This window comes from Panthera uncia (genome assembly GCF_023721935.1).
Source record: "Panthera uncia isolate 11264 chromosome A1 unlocalized genomic scaffold, Puncia_PCG_1.0 HiC_scaffold_16, whole genome shotgun sequence".
Taxonomy (NCBI): Eukaryota; Metazoa; Chordata; class Mammalia; order Carnivora; family Felidae; genus Panthera; species Panthera uncia.
Window position 1 is genome coordinate 47,706,774 of NW_026057576.1, and position 15,986 is coordinate 47,722,759.

General features: G+C 39.7%; 1 protein-coding gene across 2 annotated transcripts in view; it reads right to left on the reverse strand.

Annotated features, from left to right (window-relative positions):
• Positions 1-15,986, reverse strand: part of TBC1D4 (TBC1 domain family member 4) — a 186,270-nt gene that overhangs the window by 54,051 nt on the left and 116,233 nt on the right. For both annotated transcript variants that reach the window (XM_049647466.1, XM_049647467.1), the window contains exons 2-5: positions 13,642-14,220; positions 12,114-12,203; positions 8,128-8,232; positions 2,219-2,351 (exon numbers count right to left, since the gene is read on the reverse strand). In XM_049647466.1, coding sequence (XP_049503423.1) covers positions 2,219-2,351; positions 8,128-8,232; positions 12,114-12,203; positions 13,642-14,220 — 907 coding nt within the window. The remainder of the gene's footprint in view (positions 1-2,218; positions 2,352-8,127; positions 8,233-12,113; positions 12,204-13,641; positions 14,221-15,986) is intronic.

The window sequence follows — 15,986 nt, forward strand, 5'->3', positions numbered from 1 at the left end:
ATAATGCAGGTAAGTATTGAATTCAAAATAAATAAATAAAATAAAATAAAATAAAATAAAATAAAATAAAATAAAATGTATCCAAGTTGATATACAGTTGAAATTCATTCCTATTAATTCATTGTATGAACATATTTCAGTTATGCTATTGATACACATTTGGGTTGTTTACAATTTCCCCTTATTTAAAAACAATACAACCTTGAAAATGTCACCTTCTGAACTCATGTAAGAGTTTCTCTTATCAAGACAAGGAACTGGTGGGCAATTTTAGGTTAATACATTTCTATCAACTGTCCCCCAAAATGGCTACACCAATTTGCACGACATTCAGCATCACATAAATGTATCAATATCCCCACAATTTCACCAACAGTTAATCTGATGAGTATCTTACTGTTTTTTCCATTTTCATGTGTCTGACATCTAATAAGGCTGAGAATCTTCTCATTTTTATTATTGGACCTTTTAATTTCCTTTTTATACAAGTGTTTTTTAATATGAATTGTGTCATTGCCTACTGGTGGTTTTATCTTTCTCTTTCACACAGTAAGTGTTCTTATAAATTCTGATTACCAATCTGCTATCTCCTTACCTCTTGTTTATTATTCTTTTTTTTTTTTAATGTTTATTTATTTTTGGGAGAGACAGAGACAGAATGTGAGTGGATTAGGGGCAGAGAGAGAGGGAGACACAAAAACCAAAGCAGGCTCCAGGCTCCGAGCTGTCAGCATACAGCCCGACACGGGGCTTGAACTCACAAGCTGTGAGATCATGACCTGAGCCGAAGTCAGACTTTCAACAGACTGAGCCACCCAGGAGCCCCCTCTTATTTATTATTTAGCTTTCAAATAAGTAGTTGATATGTAAAAATGTAAATCCTTATGAGGTCAAATCTATCAATGTTTTCTTTTAACAGTTACTGCATTTTTGTATCTTAATACAGGCTTTCTTGTTTAAGGACACAAGAATATTCTTATTTTATTTTAATGATTTTAATATTTTGTTTACATTGAGGAGTTTGATCCATCTAGAATGTATTTTGAGTAGGATAAGTGGAAGGAATATTTCTCTCTTTGGATAGCAAAATGATCCAACACTTCTTCCTGAGCAATTCAGCCTTTCCTCCAGAAATTTATAATGTTCTCTTTACTATACACCAAAGAATACTCCATTTTTGTAACGGTACAAATGTGAAAATAATGTGCATTTGGTATACTATACATTTTAAAATCTGAATATTACATTTAAATAGTCCTTGATCACACAGCTGAATGGATATTCAATCAACACTGATGTTCATCATCAATTTTGCCATGTGCCTATAATCTTGCTGTCTACTGAGCAGAAATCACAATTTGCATTTACAATGACTAGACCATTCTCTGCCGGGCTCTGGAGCTTGCGTTCTCCCCATCTATCATAATACCTCTCATGCCAAACTGCATTCACTGACTCACATGCCTGTCTTCCACTCTAGATTGTAAGCTCCTGAAGGCGCAGGCCGCATCTCAGTCATTTCTGTATCCCCGGTGCCTAGCACATTGCCTGGCACATAGCAGATGCTTAACAAGGGTTTCCTGACTTGCATTTCTTCTCTTGTGAAGTTGTTTTCAACCGTTTTTTTTTTTTGTTAGTAAGAGATACTGAGGAGAAAGGGGATGTGAGTCACAGAGTCACCTCTCCCTCATTTCCCCTCCTCCTTCCTGAGTACACTTTTTTTTAAAAACCTGCTTTATGATATCACATTATCCATGTCATCTTCAAATGTCCCTCAAAAACCATGCAAGGTTCATTCCAGTTCTATACTTTTACGGAAAAGAACATATCAAGTGAGAGGGGAATAAAAAGAGACTTCTATAAACAGTCGACATTCTGGGATGCCTTTGCCTCTCTTCCCTCATTCGACAAATATTTGGGCAGTTCCCACTAAGTCCACAGCAGTCTTAAGAATTGTGAGAAATCCAACTCCCTTCCTCGAGTCTGCCTTCAGAAAAAAAATAAAAAATTAAAAAGAGAACGAAAGAAGGGGTGGGGGGAAATGCCAGGCGCCTAGGAGAGAGACTGCTCACACAAATCTGACTGGACATGAGAAAGGACTCTTTGGGCCCTGATTTCACTTGGAAACAAAGAATGATTCAATGACAGGAGTGACTTTCTCACTTTCCCAAATGCCAGAGCAAATCTGCTTTTGCCCCGGGGCCAAGTTATACTGTACCTTCAACCCTCTCACAGAGCTTATGCAGAGAGTGCATGGGGCAGGCCTCGCACAGCTTGATCTGGGTCTTGGCACTCTGCAGGGCAGCTGCTGTGCTGAAAGCCTGCTTCAGAGTCAGCATTACCTCATCCACCTACAGGAAGAAACAGAACTCAGGTCTCTAAAAGTTTGCTTTCACGGTCACACATTGAAAGTCCAACGGCAACATGAGACGTTGTGGATGGTTGACTAAATAATAAATGAGGGAATTTGATGACTACAGAGCTAGTAGAGAGAAAATATCAAGTGTAACCTTAGACCTTCAATTATCCTATCATTGAAGCTGGATAAAGTGAGGCCATGTGAAGGTCTAGCACACTAATGACTTGAATGCTATTTTTGAATTCCACTGAGGGCTCCACCGTCACTGACAGTCAATCAGATCTTTCTTTAATTAAGTAGTATAACAGACTCCTTGGGAAGTTTTGTCTGCAATCCATAGGGAGCAACAAAAGAGGTTAAATGTTCACTTCTGGTAATAGGTATCCTATTTACTTCATCCTTCTGGATCATTTTTAGTGTAAAAACAAATAAAACATGGGTTTAAGCCAAGTTCTGGGGGAAAACAAGTTCCATTTAAATCAGGTCAAGGGAAGTCTGTGAAGCTTGCTCTGTGTCTGCTAATTTATTATCATTTCACTTCTGATTTACGACACTAAGAAGTTCTGACATCATGTTAGCGAACAGCTGGGTCTCACCACCAGGTCAGCAGTTTGAAAACCTCGAGCCAGTTTCCCCCCAGCCTTTCCAATGACTCAGTCAAGAAGTGTAAGTCTAGCATTCTAGCCTAGTGGTTGCTTCTTTGGGGTCATCCTCAACCACTGCTACACTGACCTCAGGCTCCGTCTCCCCTGCTGATGTAATCATCAATGTGAGTTGTGGTTTCCCCATATACTGTACACTGATCAAAGTCTAAAACTTCCATATGAAGCTGCGAGGTACCAAGGTCCTCAGCAGAGGCAGCTTGGCTATTAAAAACCCAAGTCTCTTTTTCCCCTCCCCCTTCAGCCTGGCTTAAGAAGAAGCTATTATAGAAAGGATTTAATTGGGGCGCCTGGGTGGTTCAGTCGTTAGGTGGCCGACTTCAGCTCAGGTCATGATCTTGCAGTCCGTGAGTTCTAGCCCCGCGTCAGGCTCTGTGCTGACAGCTCAGAGCCTGGAGCCTGCTTCATATTCTGTGTCTCCCTCTCTCTGACCCTCCCCTGTTCATGCTCTGTCTCTCCCTGTCTCAAAAATAAATAAACGCTAAAAAAAAAAAAAAAAAAAAAAAGGATTTAATCTACTTCTGCATTTGAGTGTATGAAGAACCTGCAATGAAATAACTTTATTCCTCTAATATTACTAAAAGGAGAGATCCAAACACTGAGCAACCAGTCGTTATTAAGTTGACTATGTTACCAATTTTTTAAAGGCTTGTGAATAATTTCACATTGTTCCATAAATAATGAATTATTCATAACGTCTGCTCTCTTACACCATAACTAAAAAATAAAAATTTCTCACTCTTGAAAACAAAAGCACCACATGTTTAATGCCTTTGCAGTTTTATTTCATTTGCCTTGTTGTGTATTCAAAAGCAATTTCAATGACTTGAGAACATGTTTGTTTTTATTTTCTTGTTTCTCATTTATTAAAGGCACCAAAAGGATGAATCCTCTGCTTAGCTTTCATGTGGAATTATTGTGTGTAATTATTAATACTGCTTTGTAAAGGGCCTCCAATGGAAATACTGAACTTTCACGTTTTCTTCTTTATTTCTAGATGAAACAAAAGCCCATTTCAATAGTATCTAATATGTGGCTACCAATTTCTTCCAGCCACAAATATTACTAAAAACTTTATCGGACTTCTAAAATTTTAAATGTTTTGCTTTTTTAGATCCATCATTTTTTTAGATGGCCTATAAATTCTATCATGGGATCAGAGCATCTAAAAGTTCAAACAAGTGCAGTATGAATAACTTGTTTCAGTCTAGATATAACAACAAAAATATCATAGGTCATGTTAAGAGGTTAAAAGTAAAGGACTTAACAAGGATAAATCCATAATGCCCATAAACATTTATGCACCAAACTTAGGTATTTCATAGCATTTAAGAATGTAAATGTAAGAATCACAGAATGTGTAAGGACTTCACAGGATTACCTAGTTCAATTCTCTGGAAAATGTAAACTATTAAACTCCATACAAATTCTGGGTCTTGGGAGCATGAGCCTTTTTTTTCCCCCATACTTTTCCTGGATACTGTTGTCTGCATCTGTGGGGTTTTACTTTTCCTTGGTCTATAGGTAGCAACTTCCATTTTTTTCCAGGCCTATTAGACTAATTTTGGAGACTGCAAAAGTGGTGTTTTCCATCAATCTCATGGTTTTCGTCAAACAAGATGAAGCCACCTGCCTACCGCTAATTTACAAGGGACGAAAGGCATACTGAGCATCTAAACTCGGGGTGAAAAACCCCAGGAGTCATGAGAACCACTACACTGTTTGTCAATTCACAGCAACTGCTACAAAAAAAGAAAAGAAAATGTGAGCTGTGTATTCTTTGTACTCAGAGAAGATAACTCAGTATGTGTGGTTTTGCAATACTTTGTCTTACACAACTGCCAAGCCACATCAATCGTAGCACTGCTTAGACTATAATATTTAATTAACTGTTTTGTTCTATATACCAGCTGCTTGAACTATCCTCATTTAATACAGGAAATCTCATTTAGTTTTTCTTCTAGCTTGGAGTTCTGATGCCCCACATTTCAGTTAAGATGCCACTGATAAAATTAGAATCAACAAGTTTTAAAAGATTCCGGCAAAGCCCTGTTCTAAGGAATAGCAATGCCCAAATGGAGATTTGGACACAGCTTCAGTGTAAGAGGAAGACATTCTCAGCCAGTCTGGGCTGTGGCCTTAGTCACAGAGCTTCCTCAGGTGGCAAATTCAGCACATTCTCAGACTTTCTACTCTTAACTCCCTGTTTCAAACACATGTATGAGGACAAAACAAAAATACTAAAATCTATAAACAAAACCAAACCTGTACAAGAGATTGAGAATAAGGTTTCATGTAGTTTTTCTTTCAGTGCAGGTTACTAGTAATCAGATTAACTGGCACCTAGAAAATGTCTGAAATAAGAGTCACACACTCACTCAGAATACACTGAAAGACCACCTGATACTCTAGTCTAGAAACGTGGGGGGATACAACAAGAATGAGGGTGGTTGTGGCCTTGTATGAGTCACCATCTAGTGGACTAGAAAGTTATGTGAACAAGTAAGAGAGGGCATTTATAGGAACTGTTAGGGACCTATAAACAATGTGTCGCAAGAGCACTGGCAATAAAGCAACTAAAAGAAGTCAATTCCTTTAAAAAAAAAAAAAAAAAAGGCATCCGAAAAAGCTTCACTAGGATGTACACAAATACAAAGCTGAAAAGAAGAAGGGGATTTAAGTGACAGTAAAGCAAGGCCAGGCTGGGGTCACATCCAATGAAGAAGTAAAGAGAATGTGAAAACAGGTAATGAAAGAATGGCAAAGTCTCCCTGTTCAGAAGCAGCACAGACCCTGGAGACCCACCAGGTCACCCTCCCTCCTGACAATATAAAAGTGTGAGCCCTGGCTGTGGCTTCTTCTCACACAGCAGACTCCTCACTCTGCGCAGCTAACAGTGACCTCAGAACGTCAGCTGTACTTGTGTGGGCCCCAGCCACTCACTGAACATCTTGATCCCATGTGTCCCAAACCACATGAAAGCAACCTCACACCAATCATCACACCAGCCTCTGCTGTCTGGCCCAGAGACCAGCTCGGGCCATGTGAGAATACGGTCACGAAAGGGAGAGGCAACCCAGTGGGGACCAGAGAAAGAGGAAGGCCCTTTTGCCATGCCAGACAATCTAGAGCTTGTCTTTTAACATGGAGGCATAATCTGGTTCCTGGAAGTTTTGTGAGAAAAAAAAACCTAGAGCATGATGCACAAAGTGGACAGATGACATATTAAGCCAGTGAGCGGCAGGGAGACTAGTTAGGACCCTAGAGTGATGATGGCCTAAGCAAGGAAGAGGAATGCCCAGACTCAGGTAGCAGGCAGAGAGGGAAAGGAGGAGAAATGGATAAGGGACTTTTCTACCTTTACCTGAACAGGATTTGGTGAACAAGGGGATACAGAAGGTGAAGGAGAATGCCTTATGATTTCTAAATTCAGAAGCTGGGTAAATGGAGCTGCTAAAATAAAACACGGAACACAGGACAGGTTTTGGAAAGGCAGAAGAGTAAGGGATCCCCGACATGGTGGAAGACTCAGCCTCAGCAAGGAAGAGGAACCATGGAAGGAGGGAGGGAGGGGTGAGCAGGGAGCAGGATGGCATATTCTCCTGGCCTTATTTTCTACCTAATGCTTACCTGGCTGGCACTTTCCAGTTCTGTGTCACTGTTCTCTTTGGCTTTCTCTTTCTCCTTTCCTGTCCTCATCTGCTCCCATGCCTTCAACTATCATGTATATGATGGCAACTCTCAAATTTCTATCTCCAATCCTGAACTGGACCCATTACACAGTGGTCACCTGGATCTCAACATGGGGAGTTTTTCTGGGCATGGTTAATTATCTAGCATGAGAACAAAATGTAAATGGAACTCTCTTGAGGAATTGTTAGTGATGGGAGTACTCTATTCCCCAGAGAAACAGGTTGAGATCCCAGAGGGCCCCAGGCAGAAAGTGCCTTTGTTGGAGCACCCGGGTGGCTGACGCAGTTGATCGCCAGATTCTTGATACCATATGGACTCAGGTCGTGATCTCGGGGTTGTGATCTCAGGGTCGTGGGATCGAGCCCCACGTGCAGCCAGCACTGAGCAGAGCCTGCTCGGAATTCTCTCTCCCTCTCTCTCTGCTCCTCTTCTGCTTGCGCTCTCTCTCTCTCAAAATAAATAAACAAAACTAAAAAAAAAAAAAAAAGAAAAAAGAAAGAAAGTGCCTTTGTACCAATTCACTCCCATTTCTTCATTTTTCCTACTCTCAGTGTCTATATGGGGAGTATGGGAGGCCAGAGTTGAGCAGAAATGCTGGCAATGTGCACCAAAGAAATGAGGAGAATGCTGTCTGGCTTGTTGTATACATCTAAGAGGTGTGTGTTTCCCCAGGAGAAATGCTTGCAGGCAGACTATATACCTAAAGACATATTTTTCTTCAAAGTATGGTGACAGAGCTAATGGTTTGTGTTAAAATGGTTAGGAGAGATAATAAAAGTGGAAGAAAAAGTAAAAAATGTTAGGGGAAAAATATCAAAATATTTTTAGTTGCTCACGTGCATTTCTAAGTTTGCCTTAAATATTTCTTCAGCTCCAGCTGCCCCCATGAAGGGGTAGGTAGAGGGAGTGAGGGGAGGGTGTTGGAAAGAAGAATCAACTTTTAAATTCCAAAGAAAGAAAATAAAGGCTAAAATAAGACCATAAGAAATAAAGTTTTTAAAAAATGAGAACAGTCGCTAATTAAGAAAGAAAGCCAAATCCTTCTCTGCTGATGTAAGCATTACCTCCTCTGAGATGTTATAATAATTCAGAGAATAAGAGATCCGTGGTCTTCCTTTTCGTCTTATCTAAGCAATGGGAAAAAGAACAGCTCTTTTCCTGTTATTAGTGTTTTCCTACCTTGTACAAATACGCCTGGTCACATGACTGGATTTGTTCAACTCCAGAAGGCATCTAGGCTTAAAAATTACCGTGACACTATGTTTTTGTCTTTCTACTATTGTGCTGCTTCAAACAGCAGAGACCTGTCTCTAGATGCCCTCTTCTTTTCCACTGGTGGCAGCTGCGTGAGGCTTGGGTGCACCCTGGTAGCCGGAGTGGGCAGGAGCTAGCGGACAACGATCAACCACTTACCAAGGATTCACTGGCACACTGGAACACATAACAGATATACTGGCTCAGCCCAGGCTCCGGTGACTCCCGACAGATAAAGCCAAAGTGATCAACATGCTTTATACCCTACAGTTGGGGAAAAAAGTACAGCGTTCATTGGAATATGTCCATTTAATCAACACTATGGAAATTAGCATCAGTTCTATGCTTTCACGCTTCCATGAATTACTCCTTCTCAACCCTGGGATAGGGGACATAATGACATAGCAAATTTGTGTGGTGGTCTTTTGACACATAAAATAAAGGGAGAGACCAATTCAGATTGCTTTGTTTCAGACAAACACTCCTGCACGCTGTGACTCTGACCATAGGAAGAAAACTATGATGGCGTGATTCATTGTCTCTTGTAATAAAACTGCTACTCGGTGTTTGCAAGTAATGGAGTTTTCAATTTATGGGTCTTCTTGGAACGAACAGTCTGATAGTTTATCAGAAGCCCTGTTCTCGTCTATATGAAGCTAAGAATCAGAAACACTACAGCTAACAATGCCCTAATTAAATGGCATGCAATTCCCCAAAGTGTGCACTGAAAATACTAGAATACCTGTCTATATGCATAGATATTCAAGGAGCCACAATGGTTAGAAAAATAATATATTAATGAAATTACTGCAGGTATCAATTATCCAAATTAAAAATCACTGTACTTTCTGAATGCAGGCTAAATAACCTCAGTTATGCTTAATAAAAAAAAATTGTGAATCATCTGTCAATTTCAGCCAGGCTGAATCCATACACAACCAATTAGGAGACAGCACCTTGTTATTTTAATAGCAAGCACAGTACTCTAAAAAGCCAGGTAGACAAAAAATTTAAAGTTGTCGTGAAATCACCTAAATCCCAGTGAAAAGAAAATAGGCTTTGGAGTCAGACAGATTTGTGCTTCATTCTTAGTTCAACCCATCTACAAGATATGAGACATTGTGCTGGGTTTCTAATAATGATCTCTAAGGCTCCGTTTCTCATTATAAAATAGTAGTAGTAATGGTACCTATGCCAGCAATTTTCAAAATTTACAACTAAGAATTATCTATAATAGTCACCAGCACATAACTTTGATAAATGGTAACCTCTATTACATATCTTGTAATATGCTCAGTCTATCCAATGGATATGAATAAGGGAAATCAATTCTGACCAAAGAAAAAAGTCAATAAGGAGGAATGAGGTTACAATTTATGAGGTAAAAGTAAGCTCCATCTGGCACAACTCCTTAGTGATTAAAAAATATCTTTTACTAGCTTAGTACTAAATGGGAAAAATTCATAGCACCTCATTAACTTAGGGAGACTTCAAGCAGTGGCAATGTCTCCAGAAAAGAAAAGCCACTCCCTTCTTCCCTATGCTTGCCAGGGACACAGTCCTATAGATTTTGCACAAAGAAACTGTTTGTAGGTGTGCATGTATTAAAAAGCAGGTCTGCTGTTGAATGTGGCCACATTGTATCAGTTCAGTTCTGTAGAGAGAAGTAATAAGAGCAGGGCACTCAGTAAGGAGCAGAGGTTAACTTGACAATTATTCTCATCAAAGGCCTTTCCACAAATGTTTAATTCTTTTTCTGCACCCGAAGGTTAGAAAACAAAGCTTGCTTTAGAAAAAGAGGGGGAAAAGCAAAAATCATGTTTGGACTGCTAGTTTTATATATTTGGTTTGGTTGGGGTTTTTTCCTTTTTTTTTTTTTACCCCTCTTCCCCCCCCCCCCCCCCCCCGCCTTTGGATGTTCAATGATCATTGCTAATTTTCTTACTGGGAGGTCTGAGGACTGGACAGGTGAGAGGCATAGCTTTTTAGAATGACTGTTGGTGTTCTGGGGGGCAGAAACTACACTGGTTTGTACATCACTTCTTCCTCTATACTCGCCACAAGGTCCCACATGTAGAAATGCTCATTCAACATTTATTGAACACTTAACTATTAAGCTATATCTTAACATTTTATTCTGATGCCTTACAGAATGAGACACCACAAAATAAGACACCTGCCCTCACAAAGTTTATGATCTTGCAGGGACTCTCCAGTAGGCAGGTAATTACAAGACTTAATAACTATTTTTTTCAGGGGTGCCTGGGTGGCTCTGCCAGTTGAGCATCTGACCTCTGATTCTGGCCCAGGTCGTGATCTTGCGGATCATGGGTTCAAGCCCTGGATCAGGCCCTGTGCTGACGGTGCAGAGCCCACGTGGGATTCTCTCTCTACCTCTCTTTCTGCCCCTCCCTGCTCATGCTCTTGCTCTAAATAAATAAATAAACGTTTTTTTTGTTTTTTTCAGTTAAAGTGAATATAATCTTTCTACCACATTTTTGGTCCTTTAAGTAGAATTTAGAAAATTACCATTTATCATTCCTATAAAGATGCTGCCTCTCTCTCTCTCTGTTATTAAAGTAGAAAGTTTTTACCTTCATGACATTATTTTATGTCACCATGTAATATAACAAATATTAGAATATTAGAAGCAAAACTGCATTAGCTGAGGCCAAGGTGAATAATTAACAAGATGCACAAAAGCTTGTCATTTTTGAAAGGAAGAATGTCTAACTATCATACCTATGGCAATGCTAACTCTGAAATTTAAAAATAAATAGGAAGTCCCAGGGTGCCTTCCTAGCTCAGTCAGTTTGAGTGTCTGACTCTTGATTTCAGCTCAGATCACGGTCCTAGGATTGGGTTATGGGATGGAGCCCCACATAGGGCTCTTCACTGAGTGTCTCAGAGAGTCTCTCTTCCTCTGCCCCCCGCCCCTGCTCACACACTCTCTAAAATAAAAATTAAATTAAAATAAAATAAAATAAAATAAAATAAAATAAAAATAAATGGGTAGTCTTGTGTGTTTGGGTTTTTTTTTGTTTTGTTTTGTTTTGTTTTTTTGGTAGTCTTGATTTTTCAACATTAAAATACAGAAAAGGACCTTGGCAAGATCTAGGTCCCTAAAGGTGCACCTAAGTCACCCCACTAGGAGAGAAGTTAATCCTTTTCTATTCCAGAGACCTCCACTGAGGCATCCTTGCATTCTTAACCTTCCCATATTTAGGTTTAGATACTCTCTCCACTCCAACATCTTCAAAAACTCTTTCTGTGTTTACAATATATTTAGGAAGCTCTAACTTTCAGACAGACATTGTAAATTATTACTGTGGACACTGGTGTAGGCCTACTATGACTTTGCACACATTTAGCTGTGTCAATAATTTCAAAACATTCAAATACACAGTTTGTGACCTAAAAATAAACAAAGAACAAAAATATACCAAAACGTTGTTTTTCCAACTTTAGCATTTACATTAAAAGAAGTTGAAAGTACTAGTTCTCCTTTTACTACCTACTAGGATATAAAGAGCAAACATGACTCAGTGATACCCACAAGTCCCACTGCCCAAGACTCTGAGGAACACTAACTGTGAAGGTATGTCCAAAAGAACTCTCCACCACAAAAATTCCACCAGAGGAAGGTATCTGATGAAGTGACATTACAAGGAGAAAGTGGTGACAAAAACGAGGGCCAACTATTAATATACTGAGGGACCTGGACAGGATTTTGTTATCAGCAGAGACACAAATACAAGAGCTCTTATTTAAGACAAATCCACTTAAAAAATTAAAATTCCAAAAAAATAGTAAAATTTGAAGGAGTCTAAATCTAGTTATTGGATGGTTAATTTAAAAACAAGATTAAGTGGGGCAACTGGGTGGCTCAGTTGGTTAAGTGCCAGACTTCGGCTCAGGTCATGATCTCACGGTTTGTGGGTTCAAGCCCCACGTCAGGCTCTGTGCTGACAGCTCAGAGCCTGGAGCCTGCTTCAGATTCTGTGTCTCCCTCTCTCTCTGCCCCTCCCCTGCTTGTGCTCTATCTCTCTCTCTCAAAAAATAAACATTAAAAAAAAAATTTTTTTTTTTAATAAAAACAAGATTAAGTTGGCTTCATCAAACATAAGATGTACCTTAATACATACCTGAGAACAAGAAGAGATATCTTTAAAATTCTTTTCAAGCACAACTGATTTAGTGTCTGGACTGATAAGGTTAATCTCAAACCGCCCAACCTTAAAAATAAAAACATTCCAGTTAATTTCAACTTGCAAGGACCCAACATCTTACTTTACAATTAAATATCCAAATAGTAATACAGATTCAATTGCTCACATATTCACATGTGCTTCAACACCCAATCCAACCAGTATTTCAACTCCAAATATCGGCTGCCTCACCACATTTCCTCCTTTTGTCCAAAGATCATGAAAATTAAACAGGTCTTAAGTTACGAGATACAAGAAACCTTTCTTTTTTTCATATTAAAAGTGATTGTCTTTTTAAAAACATGCAACCTTTCCTCACTTCACGATTTCTAAAGCACCAATTATTATATTATAATTGATAATCATACTTCCTCCCAAATGGTCAAAAGATAGTATTTGCAATTGGACAAATTAGTTAAAATTTTTGAAAACCAACAACCAGAGAAATTAACGTCAATTCCTGTTGCTAGTTAAAAAAACGAATAAATCCGACAGCCCCAAAAGAGTAAGCTCAGTGAGAGTTATCACCCAAGAAAAGACCATGGACACTTTTCATTACATGCCTAGAGTTATCAAAAACAAAAGAGGGCAAAACAAAAGAACCCATGAACCTCTGATAGGTCAGGATTACACACAGGGATTGTTTACCAAGGTACACTGTGGAATTTCCTTGCCTAGGGTTCGTTACCACAGGATAAAAGGACAGTCACTCATTTTTTTTTTTTTTTTTTTTTTTTTTTCCTCAGGAAAAGTCAGATCTTACAAGCTGAGGACTAAAGAACCTTTCCAGGGCTTTGTTTTCACTGAATTTCTTTTAGGTGCAACTTGGCATTTTCTATCTCCTGTACAAATTCGAAAACTACTTTTTAGAATGAAGATGTATCTTTTACATCTATAATACAGTCTGTACCACATTAGTTTAGTAACGGATCCAGTAAGTAGTCAGGCCCATGATGTTTCTTTAACCTTCTTCTTGGGTATAACAGAAGGAATTGGTGTGTTCTCATCTGAAAATACACCTGTGAGTCTCTAGACTTTTCCTTCTCTAAAGAAAACTTTCTCTAACCCCATGCCTATCTCACTTTCCTAGATTCACATCTTTAAATCCGCTGTAAGACTGGCTTTCTGCAGCTGTGTAAGAGACAGCCAACAACTTCCATGTAAGATCAATCTAAGGCAAACGCTGGGGGCACGAAGGAGAATCTACTTCATTGCTTTTTTTTCTCCGTCTCTCTGTGTCCTGTTCCCTCATTGCTTAAAATCCGCATTCCAGGTCTTCCTCGCAGCCCTGTTCTGCTCGCCTTTGCTCTTTTCTCCACCAGCCTAGTCTTCAGGCAGGGAAGAGCGGAGCCTGGAGGAGCGAGCGCAGAGCGCGGAACAGGGCGGGGTCGGCCCGGTCGGTCAGCGCTGCGCGAGGGAGCCCCGCCCGCATCCTCCCCTCCCCCCAACCCCGCCGGGGCGGCACCTGGAACAGCATCGTCCTATTCTTCTCCGAATCCGAGGGCTGTACGTGACTCGGCGCGCTGGCGTGTCTCCTCCGCGGCTGTGGTTTTTGGCTGTTCTCCTGAACCTTCCTTTGTAAGACGCCAGTGACACTGCTGCACCGAGACCGGAACTCCTGCTGTTCGTCAAAGCCACAATCTTCCAAAATCCGCTCCGGGAAGCCAACTCGAGAGCTGGGCAGCCCAGGCTGGCCGGCCGCGGCTGCGAAGGCAGGCTGGATGCTGGGGAGGCCATCCCCTTCCTCCGCCAGGACTTCTGAGGCTGCGGCCTCGAAGACCACCGGGTCATCGCCCGCCTCCGCGCCGCCACGCTGCTCGCCCTGGCTCTTCAGGCGCTGCTGCTCGTGCAGGCTGAACTTCTCGATGCAGTCGTCGATGAGGCTCGACGGGGCCTTCTTGTGGGTCACGGTCACCTTTCCGCAGTACAAGACCTCGAACTTCTGAGAGTTGTAAAAGGCATCCTCGTTGTCTTTGCTGGCTTTGGCATCCTCTTTCATGGCAGCTTTCGATAACTGCCTTATGCTGCTTATAACGTCAGGAACCTGGAAAAGAATTTAAAATCCACATCTCAGTTGAATATTTATTTAGAGACCATTTGCATTTACCCAGACTTGTTCTTTTCACACAGAATGCATTCCCATTCTAAATGATAACATATAGAAAGGAAGTCAGACCCCACACAAAGTAAAACTTAAATTACACTGTCAGACATAAATGACTTAAAAGTAGGATAGAAATTTAATATCAGTATTATACTTTCCCATTTTAAATGCATTTGTTTCCCAAAAACAAAACAGATTAAATAGGCCACCGCCAGCCTTTAATAAATCATAATATATCCTTTGAGTAGTCTGAAAAGTTACAATGATGGGTCAGTTTTAAAAAATTAAGATTTAAACAAAAGTATACACTAACAGATATCAACCAGGACTGAAAAAATAAATGAAATAAATAAATAAATAAATAAAAGTTATTATAAGTCTCAGCTAAAAGGAACCAATGCTTCAACAATGAGGATAAAATAAACTTTCTGGATAAGGACGTTAAGATCCAGACACTTCTCATCTGCATATTAAAAGCATAGTAAGATACCATTACATACCCATTAGAATGGCTAACAACAAAAAGATGAAGGACCCGCTGGGGTGTGGAGCTCTCATACATTGTATGCAGAAATGTAAAATGGCAAAACCACATTAGAAAATCTTTGGGGAGTTTCTCCGGAGTTAAGTGTAGATCTATCTCATGACCCAGTAATTCCACTCCTAGAAACTGAGCTAAGAGTCCTGAAAACGTATGTCCACAACAAAAGCTAGTCCACAAATACTCATAGAAGCCTTACTCACAATACCCAAAATAACCAACCCAAATGTTCATCAACAAGTGAACACTCACTAAGCATCAGGGAAATGCAAATCAAAACCACAATGAGATATATCATCTCACCAAATGGTTATCATTGAAAAACACAAGAGAGAAGTACCGGCAAGAATCTGGAGAAAAGGGAATCCCCATGTTGTGTCAGTGGGAACGTAAACTGGTGCAGGTAGTATGGAAAACAGTATGGAGTTTCCTCAAGGTACTAACCATGGAACTTTTATATGATCTACCAATTTCACTTCTAGGTATATATCTAAAGGAAACAAAAATCACTATATCAAAAAAGATACCTGCACCCCCATTATTAACAATAGCCAAGACATGGAAACAACCTCAGTGTCTGTCCATAATTAATAGATTTTAAAAAAATACAGATATAAATATAAATGCACGGTGGAATATTATCAAGCCATAAAAAAGGAAATCTGCCATTTGTAGCAACATGAATGGACCTCAAGAGCATTATGCTAATTGAAATAAGTCAGAGAGAGAAAGACAAATACTACATGATCTTAATTATATGTGGAATTTTTAAAAACTGAACTCACAAAGAAAACAGATTGGTGGCTGTCAGAGGCAAAGGAGGTAAGGGGTGGAGGTTTGCTAGGAATGGGTGAAGGTGGTTAAAAGGTACAAACTTATAGTTATAAATAAGTTCTGGGATGTCATATATAACATAGTGACCATAGTTAATAATACTACATTATATATTTGAAAGTCGCTGCAGAAGTAGATCTTAAAAGCTCTCATCACAAGAAAAAACCTGTAACTATGTGGTGAATGATGTTAAAATGATTTTGGCAATCATTTTCCAATATATACATGTATCAAATCCTTATACACCTTGAGCTAATACAACCTTGTATGTCAATTATGTCTCAATAAAACTGAAGAAAAAAAAAGCAAGCAGCTAAAATGTGGTACATTC